This window comes from Microtus pennsylvanicus, chromosome 16 (assembly GCF_037038515.1).
Source record: "Microtus pennsylvanicus isolate mMicPen1 chromosome 16, mMicPen1.hap1, whole genome shotgun sequence".
Taxonomy (NCBI): domain Eukaryota; kingdom Metazoa; phylum Chordata; class Mammalia; order Rodentia; family Cricetidae; genus Microtus; species Microtus pennsylvanicus.
This window is the reverse complement of record NC_134594.1, coordinates 6,443,205-6,459,454: the sequence shown is the minus strand read 5'-3', so window position 1 is coordinate 6,459,454 and position 16,250 is coordinate 6,443,205. Positions and strand designations below refer to the sequence as shown.

The following is a 16,250-nucleotide window of genomic DNA, read 5'->3' as shown; positions in this document are numbered from 1 at the left end:
CTATTCTTAATTATGGTTTAAAGAGAGAATATGGTTTAAAGAGGCTTGTTTCTACTATCAGAAAGTCTGAGTAAAATATAATACTACCGCTATGACTTATTTAAATTAATGATACATTTTCCCCCAGGCATGGCTTCCTTATCTCTGACAGTTCAGAACAAGATAAGACAGAGAGATTTTTAAAAAATCAATCTATTTAAAATTATTTAGTAGATCCATAAGCCAGTAACAATTTCAAGAAAGTTTCACTTTTTAAAATGACCTACATTTCCCTAAATACTTTATTTATCAACGCTTTAAAATTAAGATCTGATTTATAATTTTGGTTTTAATCAGAAATTTTTATTGCTGTGTCATTAAAAAGCTCTTTCATGAAACATAAAAATAATTGCGAATCTATTTCAGTTTAATTGGCAACATCTTGGAGAGTGGGCCACAAATGAAAATTTCAAGGTAGCAATAATGAGTAATCAAGAGTAATGCCCTTGAACAAAATTAATCTCCCATTGCCAGCAGCCGTAGTGGCTAGCTGAGCTTTTGTTCCTCGTATGCTCACGATGAAGAAAATGGACACGGTCAAAGTTGCAGGAAATAGACAGGATGCAATATGGTCACTGCTGGGTTCGGATGCATTTTCATACACTTTGTTCTCTGACAATTCCAATTTCCTCCATAAATTGCCTTTTATGGTAATTTATTGCTTGGCTGTCTCAAGCCTGCAGCTAAGAAGTGTAAAAATGGGGGAATAGAAGTGCTATTTAGCAAACAGTTGAGAACGTATTAACTAAACAAGAGATGTGGCCCAAATACGCCATTTCTTCCCACAGAGCTATTGTGAAGGCAGGAGGGGCTCGCATCCAAAGGGGGCTTGGACGAGGCATTTCTCAGCTTCTTCAAGCCGTAACTTTTCATCCTGGTGGGCTTGTTTCATCTGACGGCTACAGAATGCCTTGCTTCAAAATATGCTCATTTGGGTTTCTTTTTTTTTAATTTAATTAATTAATTAATTAATTTAAGATTTCTGCCTCCTCCCCGCCACTGCCTCCCATTTCCCTCCCCCTCCCCCAATCAAGTCCCCATCCCTCGTCAGCCTGAAGAGCAATCAGGGTTCCCTGCCCTCTTTTTGTTTGAAATAATATAACTGATTCCAATTTTACTCGCACTGGTTGAGCCATTATATTGTTAGCGAATTTTAATCTGATCTTTTGTTTCTGTGTTGTGTTTCCTCCCCCTTCTTAGGAAAGCAAAAGGAGAGACACAGGGTGCACCCCCCTTAACTTCAGTGGACTCATCTGAAAGAAAAAGAGTCCAGCTTACTAATCATTACGTATATTTCAACCCATCAATGGGTGATTTTAGAATTGCTCAGATCTTTCTTTACCCCAATGAAAACCTAACCTCCACACCCAGTGTTTGCTTCTGCACACAGACTTCATGACACACATTCCGTTATGGGAAGGTAAAGGGTGTTTGTCTTCAAAAGTTGTCTTAAATAACAATGTTGCGAAAATTTCATAGTACTTTAGAAAGTAATGCTAAATTAATATCAACCTTTGGGATTTATTGCTATGAAAAATTAAACTACTGAATTACCAATAATACAAAATACGTTTTTAAAAGGTGTTTAAAGACTTATTTGAATTTCATTCTGGGTCATCCAAACAGGAAAACAGCTACAGAAGGAAAGTCATATCAAACCCTAGGAACAGAGACGGGTGACAGAGCTGGGCCCAGGGGACCTCTTACTGTGAAGGACTGCCCGGTGTAGGATGCTTAGCTCTGCCCTTTTAATGTATGGACAAGCTGCCAGTAGCTCCGCCTCTACTTTCAAGTGTAACAACTACAACGAACTTCAGATTTTGCTCATTAGCTCCTAGGTGAAAGCAGAGTAGCAATCAGGGCTAGGAGCCGCTGGAGTAGGCAGGGCCACAGGAGTTGCTGGGGTAGGAAGGTCATCTCCTAGGTTTTGAGTGGTTCAGGTCACTGATGCTCAAGGGTCAGAGCTCTCAGTTTACTGAGGGCATTTGTCCTGATGTACATCCCAGAGATTTTGGCATGAGGGTGCCTATTCCTCATCTCTATCTGGTGTGGTGAAGCATACCAAAATCAATGAAGCGATTTACCAAAACCTGAACCATCCAGGGCTAACCAGATGAGACCCAGGAGAGCCCTTTTCCTTATGACAGCCACCTCCATATCAATGTCTGGACCCTTAAATTGTTGATAGGAATACTACTTTATTGACAGTTACAGTACCCAGTACCAGAAAATAATTTTCTTTCTTTACCTGCTCTGGGTGACTAGTTAAAAAAGTTGGGATAGCCCCACCATCTTTGCTACTATGAGGGAAAGCAAGGCCATGGTGCAGAGTGATTATAGACAGTCCCTGCTTTAGACCCGTGGGGAGCAGCACTATCAGCAGCGACACCTTCACCAGGAGTGGGACTTTCTGACTCACTATGAATGTGTGGTGGTCACAGCTACGGTGAAAAACAGCTTCACAGACACAAACTTCCTTACTCGCAAAGTTAGTTCTGTGTCTATGGCTCAACTCTGAACAAGTACTTTCTACTTTAAAAAAATGTCTTTGCACGCGTGCCCTTAAGGGCCCAGACAAGTTTGTGGGTAAAGGTGAGTAGCTGTTTTTATTCCCATTCTTCAGATCAGAAAACTGACCGAGATTACGAGAGTTATCCTAGGCAGCGCTCACCGAGGGGAGCCAAACTTCAAATGTAGCTGCTGATCCCCGAAGCCAGTGCTTTTTCCATATAATTTCAAAAAAAATGTCCTCTGTGGAGCTACAGCCTGGAAGCCATCATAGTAAACCTCCCATTTCATGCATCCGGGACTCTGCAAGGCCTGTCTGCTCAGAACGGTTCTACCACACTCTGCTCATGCAGGCCTGACAAACAGCGAGGCGGCCATACTCAGCAAGCTGTCTCCAGTGGACAAAGCCATATGCTTCTCTAGTAGAAAAACATCTAGGAACTCAATCACTCCACTCAATCACTCCACTCGCCTGGGCTCAGTAGCCAAGGCTGGTGTTGCTTGTGGTGGTTTGGCTGCCCCACAAAATTATTCTAACAGCACACAGTAACTCCTCGTTCACAAATCACACTATACATTTGGGGTATGTAAGAATTGTGTCTCTGCTTTGTTAGAAAACCACTGAGGGCCATCTCCTAGTAAGGATGCTGAATACGGGTTTTTTTCAGAAGGTGCTGAATGGAGAAACCACACATTAACAAAACACTAGTACCTGCTGTTCGCCTGATTGGGACATTGGGAAAACAATGTTTTTACTTAGTGAAGGACTCTAAAGCTTTTTATGGCTACATACAAGGGTCTTGGGCTAGCTTCTTTAGAACGCCCCCTCCCCCCAAAAAAACAAGGCTTTTCCCACAACCCCACTGGCCTCCTGTCTGCATGTCAACATCGGGAAATGGGCTTAATTGTCACATCCTGTGAAAGCATGGCTGAGAAAGGGTAGTACTGACCTCGTCTATAGCTTTCTTATAGCTCTGTGACGAGAGGAACCCAGTCCCGAAGAGTCCATAGGCAGGAAAACGCCGAAAGAAAAGAAGTAGAGGAAGCCATTCCCGAAGAGTCCACAGGCAGGGAAAAGCCAGAAGAAGAGAAGAAGGTTAGACACAAAATCGGTATTGTTAGTAGAAAACTAACACAGACAAATAGGCAAAGAGAAGTGCGAGCCAGGGCGCTGCAAATGCCCGTCATTATTACTTAGCATCCTCCTTACTTTACGATGATAAGATCAGCAAATGAAAGAGACATTTATGTACATGACAGTGACTCAGAACATCCAATCTGCTTTTCTGCTTTTAGACAGCATGCTCTTTTTTCCTTCCTTTCCTTTAGTTTTAGCATTATCTATCTATCTATCTATCTATCTATCTATCTATCTATCTATCTATCTATCTATCTATCTATCTATCTATCTTCTATCTATCTATCTCCATCCATCCATCCATCCATCCACCCATCCGAGACAATGCTTCATGTATCCTAGACTAGCCTTGAACTCATTATTCAGCTGAAGATGACTTTGGACTTCTGGTCCTTTTACGCATTGGTATTAAAGGTGTGTACCATCATGCCTGTTAATGAAGTGCTCGGGATCAAATCCAGGGCTTCATGTGTGCAGAATGAGCGCTTAACCAACTGAACTATACTTTAACCCATACTCTTCCTTCCTTCCTTCCTTCCTTCCTTCCTTCCTTCCTTCCTTCCTTCCTTCCTCCCTCCCTCCCTCCCTCTCTCTTTCTTTCTTTCTTTCAAGCTATTTGGTGTCAGGTTCAAAGGAAACTGCACACCCCCAGACTCTGGCACCTCCACCAAAGCAGTCAGAAAGGACAAACGGCCATCTATGGTGACTATTAGCTTGCTGGCCTCCAAGCTCCCTTATTATCACACTACCTGTGGTTCCTCTCAGGTCTTCACAGCCTGCCTCCTGTCCCACACTCCTCAAGCTCATGGGTTTCCCTCCCCAGCTTCTCACTCCCATACAACGCTGCCATTTCAGTTACATGCCCTTTCCTGTCTTCTCCTCTTGGCTCCTCCCTCTTGCCTTTCTCTTGGCATCCTTTGCCTGAATTCCCTTTGTCCTCCTCCTCTCTCTCACTCTCCCCTGCTCTCCTCTCATGGCCTGGTTCACTCTGCTGACCACCTTGTACTGCTATCTCTCCCTGCCCTGGACTCTTCCAGATGCCCCTGGCTACACTCTCTCATATCTACAATAGAAACCTTCTCCTCAGCCACACCTTGGAGCAGTCAGTCCTAAATTTATACATCTGATGCTGAAACCCTCAATTTATACACTTGGGTCCTTCATGGTTCAGCAATGGCTCTGGATTTCAAGTCTCCAGGCCCTGTGTTACACCACGCTTACTAAGTTTTGGTTCAAACAGACCAGTTCATAAGGCATGACAAGCAGTGAAGAACCAGCCTGTCTCCATCTTAGTCTCAGAAGACATCTCATAGGAAAGACAGACTAGGCTCGTTTCTGTTTATGATTAAATCTGTTTCTCAAGGACGGGCTTACCCCACCTGGAACCTTAGCTACAAATGTTCTGTACTGCGTGTTCCAGGAATGTCAATCTACCCGTGTTTCAAAAAGTTGTTTAGAATCATCTTGCAACCCCACCTTTGTTCCGAAAGGTTCTATGACCACCTCTGGCTACCTTGTTATGACTACCTATTGCTATGACCACCTTGTTCTGCCTACCCTGCCACCATGTCTTTGTGTCAGGAAGTCATTAGGACTGACTTGTTATGATATTGTGCTCCTGTAATCAAGCCCTCTCCCCCTGACCTATCAAAGTCTTGCCTTCCTCACATTCTATGCTGATGTCTTAACCCCTGCCTGAGGCAGTCCATGAACACAAATTAAAAAGCTTGCTTTAATGAATTTGACTGTGATGACTTGAGTTGGTGGTCTTCCTCCTCTGACCTTTGGGATTGATAGTCACTGAAGACAGGAATGACAGTTCCCGTGTGGAGGGTGGATGGCAGCAGCTTACAGGAAGAGCCTAAGTATTCCTGACTGCTACTTTTAACATCTTTATGTCAAAGTGCTAAGCAAACACTCTGGGATTGTGTGAGCTAGTCACATCCCTTTTTAATTTTTTACAGGACTGCTGATGAGCAACCAAGCATCCCAAGTCAACAGAAGCAGCCCAAGATCCATTCGGTTCCCCTCAATCATGACTTCCTTTTAGACACTTCTAGCATACATCGTTCTTATTATCCTCTAGTTTTGCTTTGAGTAGTGACTGTAACTCCAATTACTTTATCTTAGGGTTCTCAGGTAAGTGAAGACACAGAAATTCTCAGGAAGGTTAGCACTCACGGCTGGTCGACTGGGTCGGGTGATGTCTCTGGATTCTTCAGGTTTCACCTTGGAAGGTTCGTGGGGGAGCACAGGTGATCCTTCTGACTTACTGTTGGCTAGAGAAAAGAAGAGGGACAAGAAAGAGTGGACATGGCCCTTAGAAAAGGCTGCCTCATTCTGAGTGAGTGACTCACTAGGCAAATCCATGTATTCGATGGAAAAACAACAAATACTCAAAAAAAAAAAAGTCAGACAGCTGAGGCCTGAAACCCAGAAGCCACAGTAAAAAATAAAAATCTGCAGTCACTACCAAGCGCTTTCTGTGTATTAGGCACAGTACTAAATGCTTTCTCTGTTGATTATTGCAATTAATCCTTGTTCCAAGCCAATGGTCTGGCACTATTTTCTTTTTCTCCAGATAAGGACAGATTCAAAGATGACACCCCTAGCTCAAGGTGAAGAATAAAATGAGTTTCGTTTGATGGAATGAGTTTTAAAGGAAGCTGAGAAGTGACCTGAGACCTTTAAGGAAGAAAGAATGATACAGGAACAGGGAGGTGTTGATAAAGGTGAGGGACCCAGTAATAGAGTTGGGGAGCCAGGCTGGGGGAGGCCCCCTGCAGCCAGAGTGAGAGATGCTGTGTTATAGATGTCACATGTGAGGTCCCCTGTGGCACAGTGAGAGATGCCGCATTATATATGTCATACATATGTAGAGCAGCAGGCAAATCATGGCTGCATTTGCTAAGGGGCCACGAGCTTGTCTTAAGGGAGAGTGACCCACCAGCTTGTTAATAGTTATCAAATCGTGCTTCAGACAGCCTGTTCTTACTTATTGTGAGCACATTTATTCTCTGAAGGAAGTGACTTAAAAAGAGGGAATTTTGACTAGTTAGAACTGGGGTTTTCCAGGTATTAATTAATTGCACTATCGTCTTTCCATAGGTCTCTTCTTAGTGAAAACTAAGCAATGATGACGCTTTTGAACTAAATATCAGGCTATGTTTTTCTATTTATCTAATGGGAACAACCAGAATAATCAACCTTGTGACTTTAAGGCCAAAGTATTTTCTTCTGTCTTGTGAATTTACTTTATATTGACTTTTAGGAAATGTCACTTTGAGAAATACCCAAGATGACGAAGCATGCTTGGAACCCTGGGAGGGATGACTGGCGCCATGGGAACAAGACAGAGGGGTGCATGAGACCGAAAATGAGGAATCAAGTGGAAGTGGACATTTGGGGAACTAGAAAGTTACCATAGACAGGATTGTTGTTCACACTCTGATGTCATATGCACAATTAGGGACTCTAGCCCAGTGCCGTCAGAAGACACAAACCTAAGACAGCAGACAATTTGCAGTATCACACAACAGTGGCCACCTTGACGGCAGAGTTAGGAAGCAACCTCTCCTTTCCTCCCACGCGGAGGAGGATGGAGGAGTTGAGAGGATGCTTACCCCGAACTCTGGTTCGTTCACTAGATCCTGCTTGTGACCCAGGCTGAGAGCCTCCTTGGGAGCTGGGCTGGGAGCTGGGCGTGCTGGAGCTGGAGGAACTGCCGCTGCTGGTCCTCTGCAAGGGGCTCTCCAGGACAGGCTCTGTTCTGCGGAGATCAGGATTGCTGCAAGGGCAGGAGGACACAATGGCCACAGGTCAACATCCAACACAGCAAGGCCCCCACTTAACAACTCAGTAGCAAGAAGACAAACAACAAATAAAAATGAGATAAGGACATAAAGAGACATTTAAAAAAAAAAAGGACATGCAACAAGCCACATATAAAAATGCTTAGCACCACCTTACACTTATTAAAGTGATTTTTCTCAAAAAGAGGGATGTTAGCCATTGCTGCTAAGAATGTCGAGAAGGAAAGCCTCGTCCTCTGTTGGTGGGATGCAAATTAGTAGATGAAAATTATTATGGAGATTCCTCCAAGAATTATAAACACAGCTACTACATGACCCAACAATTCAGCTTCTGGTTATATTGCTAGAGGAAATGAGGTCGTTGTGCCGAGAAGATGGTGCATTCATTGTTGCATAGATGCATTCATAGCAGCAAAAGATAGAATCAGCATGCACAGACTGATAAAAATGCAATATATTTTTATATATGTAGCAATATATATTCTATACATATGTCAACCACACAAGAAGACATGCCCTGCATGATCTCACATATGGAAAGGCACAGAGTAGCAGAGCTGCAGTGTGAATTATTAGCAGCTCTAAGGTTTGTATGGGAACGGTGAGATGTTAAGCAAAGAAATGTTTCAGTTAGACAGGATGAACAAGCCTTCAAGATCTATTGTACAGTGTGGTGCCTTTACTTAATATGTAAGCGTAAAGTAGAATTTTCTTTGAGAAAGGATCTCATTATATAGATTACTGTGGCACCACATCCAGCTTTGAAGTAGATCCTAAACGTTCTCATCACAAAAATGGTAACTATTTGAATTCACTTCACAGTTTATAATGACTATTAAAAATCACATGGTACATATAAATATATGTTCTTTTAATTTTGTATACATTACTTAGATTATGGGTGCTTGCTATTGGTAGTGACTCCTGAAGTCCCAAAGCAAAGGATAAATGGTGGAAGGGCAGATGCTGGTAGGGTAGAGGCTGGGAGGATAGAGGCTGGGAGGGTAGAGGCTGGGAGGGTGGAGGCTGGGAGGGTAGAGGCTGAGAGGGTAGAGGCTGAGAGGGTAGAGGCTGAGAGGGTAGAGGCTGGGAGGGTAGGTGCTGGGAGGGTAGAGGCTGGGAGGGTAGGTGCTGGGAGGGTGGAGGCTGAGAGGGTAGAGGCTGGGAGGGTAGAGGCTGGGAGGGTAGAGGCTGGGAGGGTAGGTGCTGGGAGGGTGGAGGCTGGGAGGGTAGAGGCTGGGAGGGTAGAGGCTGAGAGGGTAGGTGCTGGGAGGGTGGAGGCTGAGAGGGTAGGTGCTGGGAGGGTAGAGGCTGAGAGGGTAGGTGCTGGGAGGGTGGAGGCTGGGAGGGTAGAGGCTGGGAGGGTAGAGGCTGGGAGGGTAGGTGCTGGGAGGGTAGAGACTGGGAGGATAGACCCTAAAAGGGTAGAGGATGAGCTCCAAACTCAATTCTTGGGTCAACATACTATAGTACTAGCTCTGAGATGAGGAACCCTAGCAAGAGATCTTCCTTTAAACAGTTCTCTCCATAAAACAAAGAAAAACCAACCTATAGTTCACAACCCCAGAGAACCTAGACAAAGAGGACCCTAAGAGAAACAAACATGGACCTACATAGGAAGGAGAAAAAGACAAGATCTCCTGACTAAACTGAGTGTGGGGGCCATGGGAGATGGTAAAAGGGGAGGCAAAGGAAGGAAGGGGAGCAGAGAAAAATGTAAATAGTTCAATAAAAAGAATAAAAAATAACAAAAAAGAGTTTAAAATGCCAAAAAATCCCAGTTCTTCCAGTATTTGTTGTAAACAACTCGAAATATATGAAAAGGAAGAATAAGGAACAGCACATGCAATTCCAAGCTAGGAAACAGTCAACTGTATTTTACTATTTGGCAAATTATCAAATATTCAATTTTGTCTCTTACTTTTTTCTTCCTAACCCTGTATGGTGAGCATTTAATTGTTATCTGAAAAGTGCTGGCTGTAAAATAGCCCATCATATAGACAAATCCGTTTGGTCGTTCTTCTGCTGTTGGTCATTTGTGGGGCTTCCAACACATTGCTGTGACAAGCAACCCAGAACTGGCCATCTGTCTGCACACCAAAGTTCAACTCTAGTTCCTAATTTTGGAATTCTTGGTTAAAAGGTCATAAACACTGTAAACATACATGTATACACTAATGTATAAAGATTAGTAATTTTCATTGTAATCTATGTGATTATGCTTCTCTATGAAATTTTGTGCATATATGTGCACGTGCAGGCATGCCTGCGTGTGTGCGTGCATGCGTATGTGTGTGTGTGTGTGTACGTGACTGTGGTGACCAGAAGGAGGTGTCAGTCTCCGTGCAGGTGAAGTTACAGGTGATTGTTAACACCTGCTGTGGATTCTGGGAATTGGACTCCAGTGTTCTGTAAGAATGGCAAGTGTTCTGAACTGCCGAGCCATCTCTTCAAGCCCCTCGCGTCCATCTTTCTTGACCCCAAAGAGCAGTTATTATTCACTCACTCAGTATTACCATAATAGGAATGGGGGATAGAATTTCGTGTAAAAATTATCATGTCTCACAATTTATTAGTTTTGATGATATAAATTTAGAATTTATGACAATATTTACTCTACGGCATCTGTGGGAAGTGGGTGCGGACTCAACAGTAAAGCCGGCTGCATAGTCACTGCTGGTGTGACCCGAGGAGAACCAAGAATTCTTGCTGTAATAATGACGCTCTTTAATGTACCATAGCTAATTTTCCGAGAACTGTTTGTATCTAAGGGGTTGAAATAAATTTGGGTCTCATGCAAATACCCTTAAATTAGGAAACACTCAAAATGATCAATGCTTCTTTTCTAAGTATCTTCCATGATAAACACGCTATTTTTCATAAAAAACAATGATCCCTAATCCTCAAATAGTGGCTTCTCCGCCACTCTTTTATGAAAGAGTGGTGATCAGGGAATTATTAATGAATTTCTAAATTAATTGTAAAATTTATTACTAACCAAATATATTATAGACCAAGAGTGGTGGGTGGCACTTAGGTTTCTTATACTGTTGGATTTTATGGAATGATGACGTCATCTTCATTGTACTAAAAATATATTGAGAGGATGGTGCTGGTACAGGCTCTGCAATGCTCTCTCATGTCATGTGGTGACAGCCAGCATTCAGCTACTTGTTCTATCTCGTTTGCCTTCGATGCTTCAGTCAAAATTTGGTTGAATCACATCTAAACTGAGTCTTGTTGGATCAAAATGAGGGTTGGAGAAGGGGAGGCCAGGAGCTGTACTGTCAAGTGACACCATCGCCATGGCAACGAGATATATGTGGTAGAGACCAGAGTTAAGAGTTAAGAGCAACTCCGAAAGCAACGTGAAAAGAGACTGTAAATGCCATTGGTGTTTGGGAAAGTGCATATACGTTAGGGGTCGTGGGTGGTGGTATAGAGGAGTGAGGCATGCTGGGACTTGGGATAGCATCAGAAAGTCTGGACATAGCCCGAGTGTGACAAAAGCTGGTGTCTTTCTTGTGCATGTGAATAGATGTGAAGCAGAGGCCAGCAAGGCAGTTCGCCAAGTCTGTGGTAGGAAAGAGAAAGTGAGCTGATTGGAAGAGAAGCGTGGTTGCCTAGCACTGGTTCTTAAGGCCTGCTACCTGCCCCCCAAGGCGGGCCTGGTGTGGGTGCCAGCCTAGGAGATAAACAAGGGCAGACAGAAGACTGTGGGCATGTGAGGGGTCCTGGCTATTGGCAGGACTATCTGGGATACACATGCATCTTTGATGAAGCTCAGAGTTTCTTCGTGTGTGAGGCTAATTAGACCCCATGAGCATTCAATGCCTGACTTAGGCCTCATTAGCACAAACCTTCTCTCCAGGTGCTGATTGCCATTCTTGCTGCTGAACTCTAAAAGAAATATTTCGTGTCTCTGTAACCACACAGACAATACGGGAACTTAATGTCTTTTCTACCCTACTTCTCTTTACTTAAAAATATGAGTAATATGTAAAAAATGCCATAGGCTATTTTTCTCTTTCTTATTATATATGTATGTATGGGCTGAAGGGTGAAAAATAAATGCTCATAGAGGTTCAACTTCAGAATTCTACTGGGGAACAGATTTCCCTTATTCACACAGTAACCAAGACTACTTGGATCCAAGCATGCAAAAACGTCAAAAATTCCAAATACATTTCTTTAAATGCTAACTTTTAATTCACATTTTTCTACGCAGCAAACAATGATGTTTTCTCTATAAGACAAACATTGAGAGTGTATGTAGCAATTATTATATCTGTTGGATTATAAAAAAAAAGTCAAAGCAGAAAATGAGGATTACAAAGTGATTTTGTGTTCACAGCCTTGGGCCAGGTCTTTAATTAACTGGCTGACTGCCAAAATTCTCTTTACTTTGATGACATGGCCAATAAGAAAAAATCCTAGTCAAAAGAAGATATGTTTGGGACTGGACAGGGAATTATTTTCTGAGATTAAACATTTAGTCACTGGTCTTTTGGACTGGGTGTTTCTGGCTTAATTTAAATCTTTTCATATTTCAAAAGTACTTGTTTGAGCAAATTTTAATTTGGTTTAAGAGGAACACATGAATCAAAGCTAAACATTAAAGTGCCTAGGAGTTTTAAGATAGCAATATATTTATATTATCAATTGCAATCTTTATTTCAACTTTCCTGGTCGCACTCATAGGATGAGGCCTTTGGTACCCAGGAGCAGGTAAGACCTGCCTGTGGAGCTTGAACTTTAGCAATGCCCGGTTTGGTGGGCAGGAGACTGTGCCATCCCCATCTTCACCCACAGAGGGAGCTGTGGAAAGGATGAGATGACACTGTTCCTAGATGAGTGGGGACACCTTGGGGATACAAACAAGTTCCAAAGGATCTCATCCCTTAAAATATAAAGAGCGCCACAGGGTAGGGGGCAATGCCTTCAAGATTCAGAGAGACTGGTACAGACCTATAAACAGCAGGGTGAGAAAGAGACAAAATGGTGTCTTGTCGATTAGTGAGTGAGGAGATGCCAGGGCAGACTATCAGAGTTCGAATCCTAGTCCTACCACTTCCTCCTCTGACACACTGGCAATATTTTTGAGCTCTGTTTACTTCGGCTCCCCATCTATAAAATGAAGGTGACGAAAGCCATTGCCTTGGAACCGCTACATGGTTTAAATAGTCAATACTTGTAATGTTAGCTGGTAAGATGGCACAGAGCGTAAAGACACTTGCTGTCTTACCATGGCAACCTGAGTTTAATGCCTGGAACCTACAGATAACCAATCCCACTAAGGTATCTTCTGACCTACACCACACACACACACACACACACACACACACACACACACACACTTTATTGAGTATTTGTAATGCAATGAAGATACTATGCCATTCATAGTGCTTCAAGAGGTATTTATTAAACACTAAAATAGATATAAATTGCCTCAGGAACAGAAGATAAGGTCCTGAAAGGCCTGCCCACAAATACTTGCTGTTTTCACACAGCAAAGAGGTAAGATAGTGGAGAAGTATTTCTTTGGGAAGGAAGTATACCTAGGATAGAAGGTTCTGATTTTCTTGTATTAGCCACACACACTCAGGTGCACACTCTGATTCTAGATTCTTCCATCTAGGGTACTACACAGTTACAGTTGATTCAAACCTGTTGTTTTCAGGTTGTTATGGAATAGCTCACATTTGACTGTTACTATATTACGTCTTGCCCTTGGAATCTGGGATTCACTATTTTAAGTGGAGGAAACAAAATATAAACTTCTTAACCTTCAGCTTCTGTCTGTTTTTCCTCTTTTGCTCACTCAGCACATAGTTTATTTCTTATTCATACCAGAATACTGACAAGAAGAACCACTTTCCTTGGGGGTTCTTTTCTATGTGGTGACTTAGGGACCAGGAGTCTACTTTTGTTGAAGCATTACCATCTTGATCTCTGGGTTCCTAAGTTGTTCAGGAAGAGGAGAGAAGCCTTGCTGTTAAAAATAATGTATGTGTATATGTATGTAGAGTTGTGCATGTGGCTGAATGTATAAGGTGTGCTTAGGGAAGTCAGAATACAACCATAGGTGTTCCTCGGGAGTCTTCATTGGCCTGGAGCTCACCATAAGTGGCTAGAATGGATGGCCATTGAGCCCCAGGGATCCCCTGTCTATAATGTCTACTGTTGGGATTGTAAGTATATCACCATACCTGACATTTTACATGGGTTCTAGCTATCAAATTTATCCTTTCTTTAAGCAAGTTCACTTACATACTGACTCCAAGGCAAGATAAGAAAAGAGAGGTAAGGCTTAATTTATCCCCAAAGACGTGTGTAGCCTGACAAGCATGAGGTGCATTTAGACTCATGGGTCCTGGAGTCAGTCCCTGGCCATCAGCAACACTTGGTCCTAAACCACACATAGTCTTGGACATATACCATTATCATATATTAGTTAGCTTTAGCAAATGAAATAACAAATAACACAAAAATGTCCCGAGTCTGTTCTCTACTAAGCTCTGTAATTGTCACCGAAATCTACTCTAACTTTGCTAGTTTTCTCGTTTCTCTTGAGACTCACTAAAAAGGTGGTAAAGAAATGAAAGGAATGTTGACCGAGTATAGGAAACACAGCTTAGGAGCATGAGAGAGCAGGCAAATCCCTTGATGAATGATCGTCTGTTGGCCAGAAGCAGAAGAACCATGAGGAACTGGGGAGGAGGCATGAGTCCCAGTGTTGATGACCCCGTGAAGTTTCTTTCCATGCCCAGGGCTTAGCCATGAACCCACTATAATACAAGGAAGATGACTCAAGAAAAATCTTCCAAAACCCTGTGCATTTGTGTCTTCCCCTATGACATTCTGATCTGAGATGGACAAAATTGAACATGCCCAGAGGGAAGAGCTTGGGGAGTGAGAGATACAGCTGAAAGGGCAGCTCAGGGAAGTTGCGTGAGTGAGCTCAGATCATAGAACTTTTCAAAAATATTTATTTATTCATTATGTATACAATATTCTTTCTGTGTGTATGCCTGCAGGCCGGAAGAGGGCACCAGACATCATTACAGATGGTTGTGAGCCACAACGTGGTTGCTGGGAATTGAACTCAGGACCATTGGAAGAGCAGGCAATGCTCTTAACCACTGAGCCATCTCTCCAAGCCAGATCATAGAACTTTCAAGTTCACTTGCAGAACTGTGAGAAGTGATGGCCTGTCACTTAGGTCTAGCCAAGAGTTAGGGCTGTTTCCATACTAGCAGCAGCACGGGAGGCAGGGCATCCCACCAGATGACTCAGTAAGCCAAGCACTTACTATGCAAACACAAAGGCCTGAATTTAGAGCCTCATAGCCACCTGGAAAGTGCTGTAGCACCATCTGTAATCCCAGGGCTGGGCAGGCAGAGATGGGAGCATCTTTAGCTGTCCTAGCTGCAGCAGTGAGAAACCCTTCCTCAGAAAACAGGATGGAGGGTCATTGAGAAGAACACTGGACACTGATGTCTCCATACACCATGGAAAACTTGTGGGGGTCAGAGGATAGCTTTGTGGGCTTCTCTCCTAATTTTATATGGGTTCTGAAGATAAAACTCAAATTGCCAGGCTTATGCAACAACTGCCCTGAACCACTTCTAAGAGCCATAGAGTCACATTCGGTCATGGGGAGGTGAATGCTGGCAGAAGCAGGAGTGTTCTGCAGACTGTCACACATGAAGAGATGGGGAGTCTCCACCCTCTCAGCCCCAATCTTCGATTGTGCACTGTAGGTGGATAACCGCAAACTGTTAGGCCACTTCTCGGCTGTCAGTGGGCAGACACTGGTCATCGTCTCTTATAGAGTTTACATTCTTTGCACAAATATAGTATTTAAGTATCCCAAAGGAAACACCATTTATAGGTTACTGACTATCAAATACCCATTATCTTGGGCCTGAAATGTTATTAAAAACATTTCTGAAGAATTAAACAGCTGCTTCTTACTTGACTGTAATAGCAGGTCTTTCTGTTTGGTTAACAGAAAAGTACTTAAGGTTGGGATGATTCTTTATCTAAGCATCCAAATTCCAAGCAACTGGCCTAATGAAAACAGCCTCTAGGGCAGGGTTCGAGAGATCAGGACGCACTGGTGACTGGAAGAGAGGGACTGATAAAGCTCAGCCTGTGCCCAGTGCTAGCATGCCTCTGTCCCCTGGGCACAGCTTTCCGCTAATGTAGGATTGCTTAGCTACACCAGCTAGGCACAGATCTGGCTACCTGCAGAAGAACAAGGGATTCATAGACTCCTACAATTTGCAGCTCCACTTAGAATGAAGTGGGAACATTTCCCCCAAAGAGATTCTAAGTCAACTGCTTCCTCCTTTTGGGAATGACCCCTACCTAAGGTCTTTCAAGGGAAGAGTTAAGATCAAAAGGATTCTGTATACAAACAAAATCATAAGTGTCCCCATCCTCCTCCTTTCTCCCCTTCCCTCTTTGTGGTCTTTCTCTCATCGTGAGCACAGAGAAGAAGAAAACAGCCTGCCCTAGTCATCCTTTTTATAGCCTCAGCAGAGGCCACTGGCTATTCCAGTGGATCCTAAAAACGGATGCATTCATCACGACAGATCCAAGGGAAACTTGATGAGCGACAGCAACAAACAGCATCTGTCGCCACATTAAGTCTGCCCAGATACCGTGCAGGCACTGTTTACTTCCCAGCAGCCCTTGAGACATCTGCACCAACCAGCACAAGTTGGATGTACCCTCCTGATTATAGG

At 43.2% G+C, this 16,250-nt stretch overlaps 1 protein-coding gene across 9 annotated transcripts in view; it reads right to left on the bottom strand.

Annotated features, from left to right (window-relative positions):
- Tnik (TRAF2 and NCK interacting kinase) overlaps positions 1-16,250 on the bottom strand; it is a 404,440-nt gene that overhangs the window by 47,954 nt on the left and 340,236 nt on the right. For 6 of the 9 annotated variants that reach the window (XM_075951104.1, XM_075951107.1, XM_075951102.1 and 3 more), the window contains 3 exons: positions 7,309-7,472; positions 5,867-5,964; positions 3,498-3,521 (listed from right to left, as the gene is read on the bottom strand). In XM_075951104.1, the coding sequence (XP_075807219.1) occupies positions 3,498-3,521; positions 5,867-5,964; positions 7,309-7,472 (286 nt within the window). The remainder of the gene's footprint in view (positions 1-3,497; positions 3,522-5,866; positions 5,965-7,308; positions 7,473-16,250) is intronic. The other 3 variants (XM_075951103.1, XM_075951106.1, XM_075951108.1) reach the window with 1 other exon arrangement.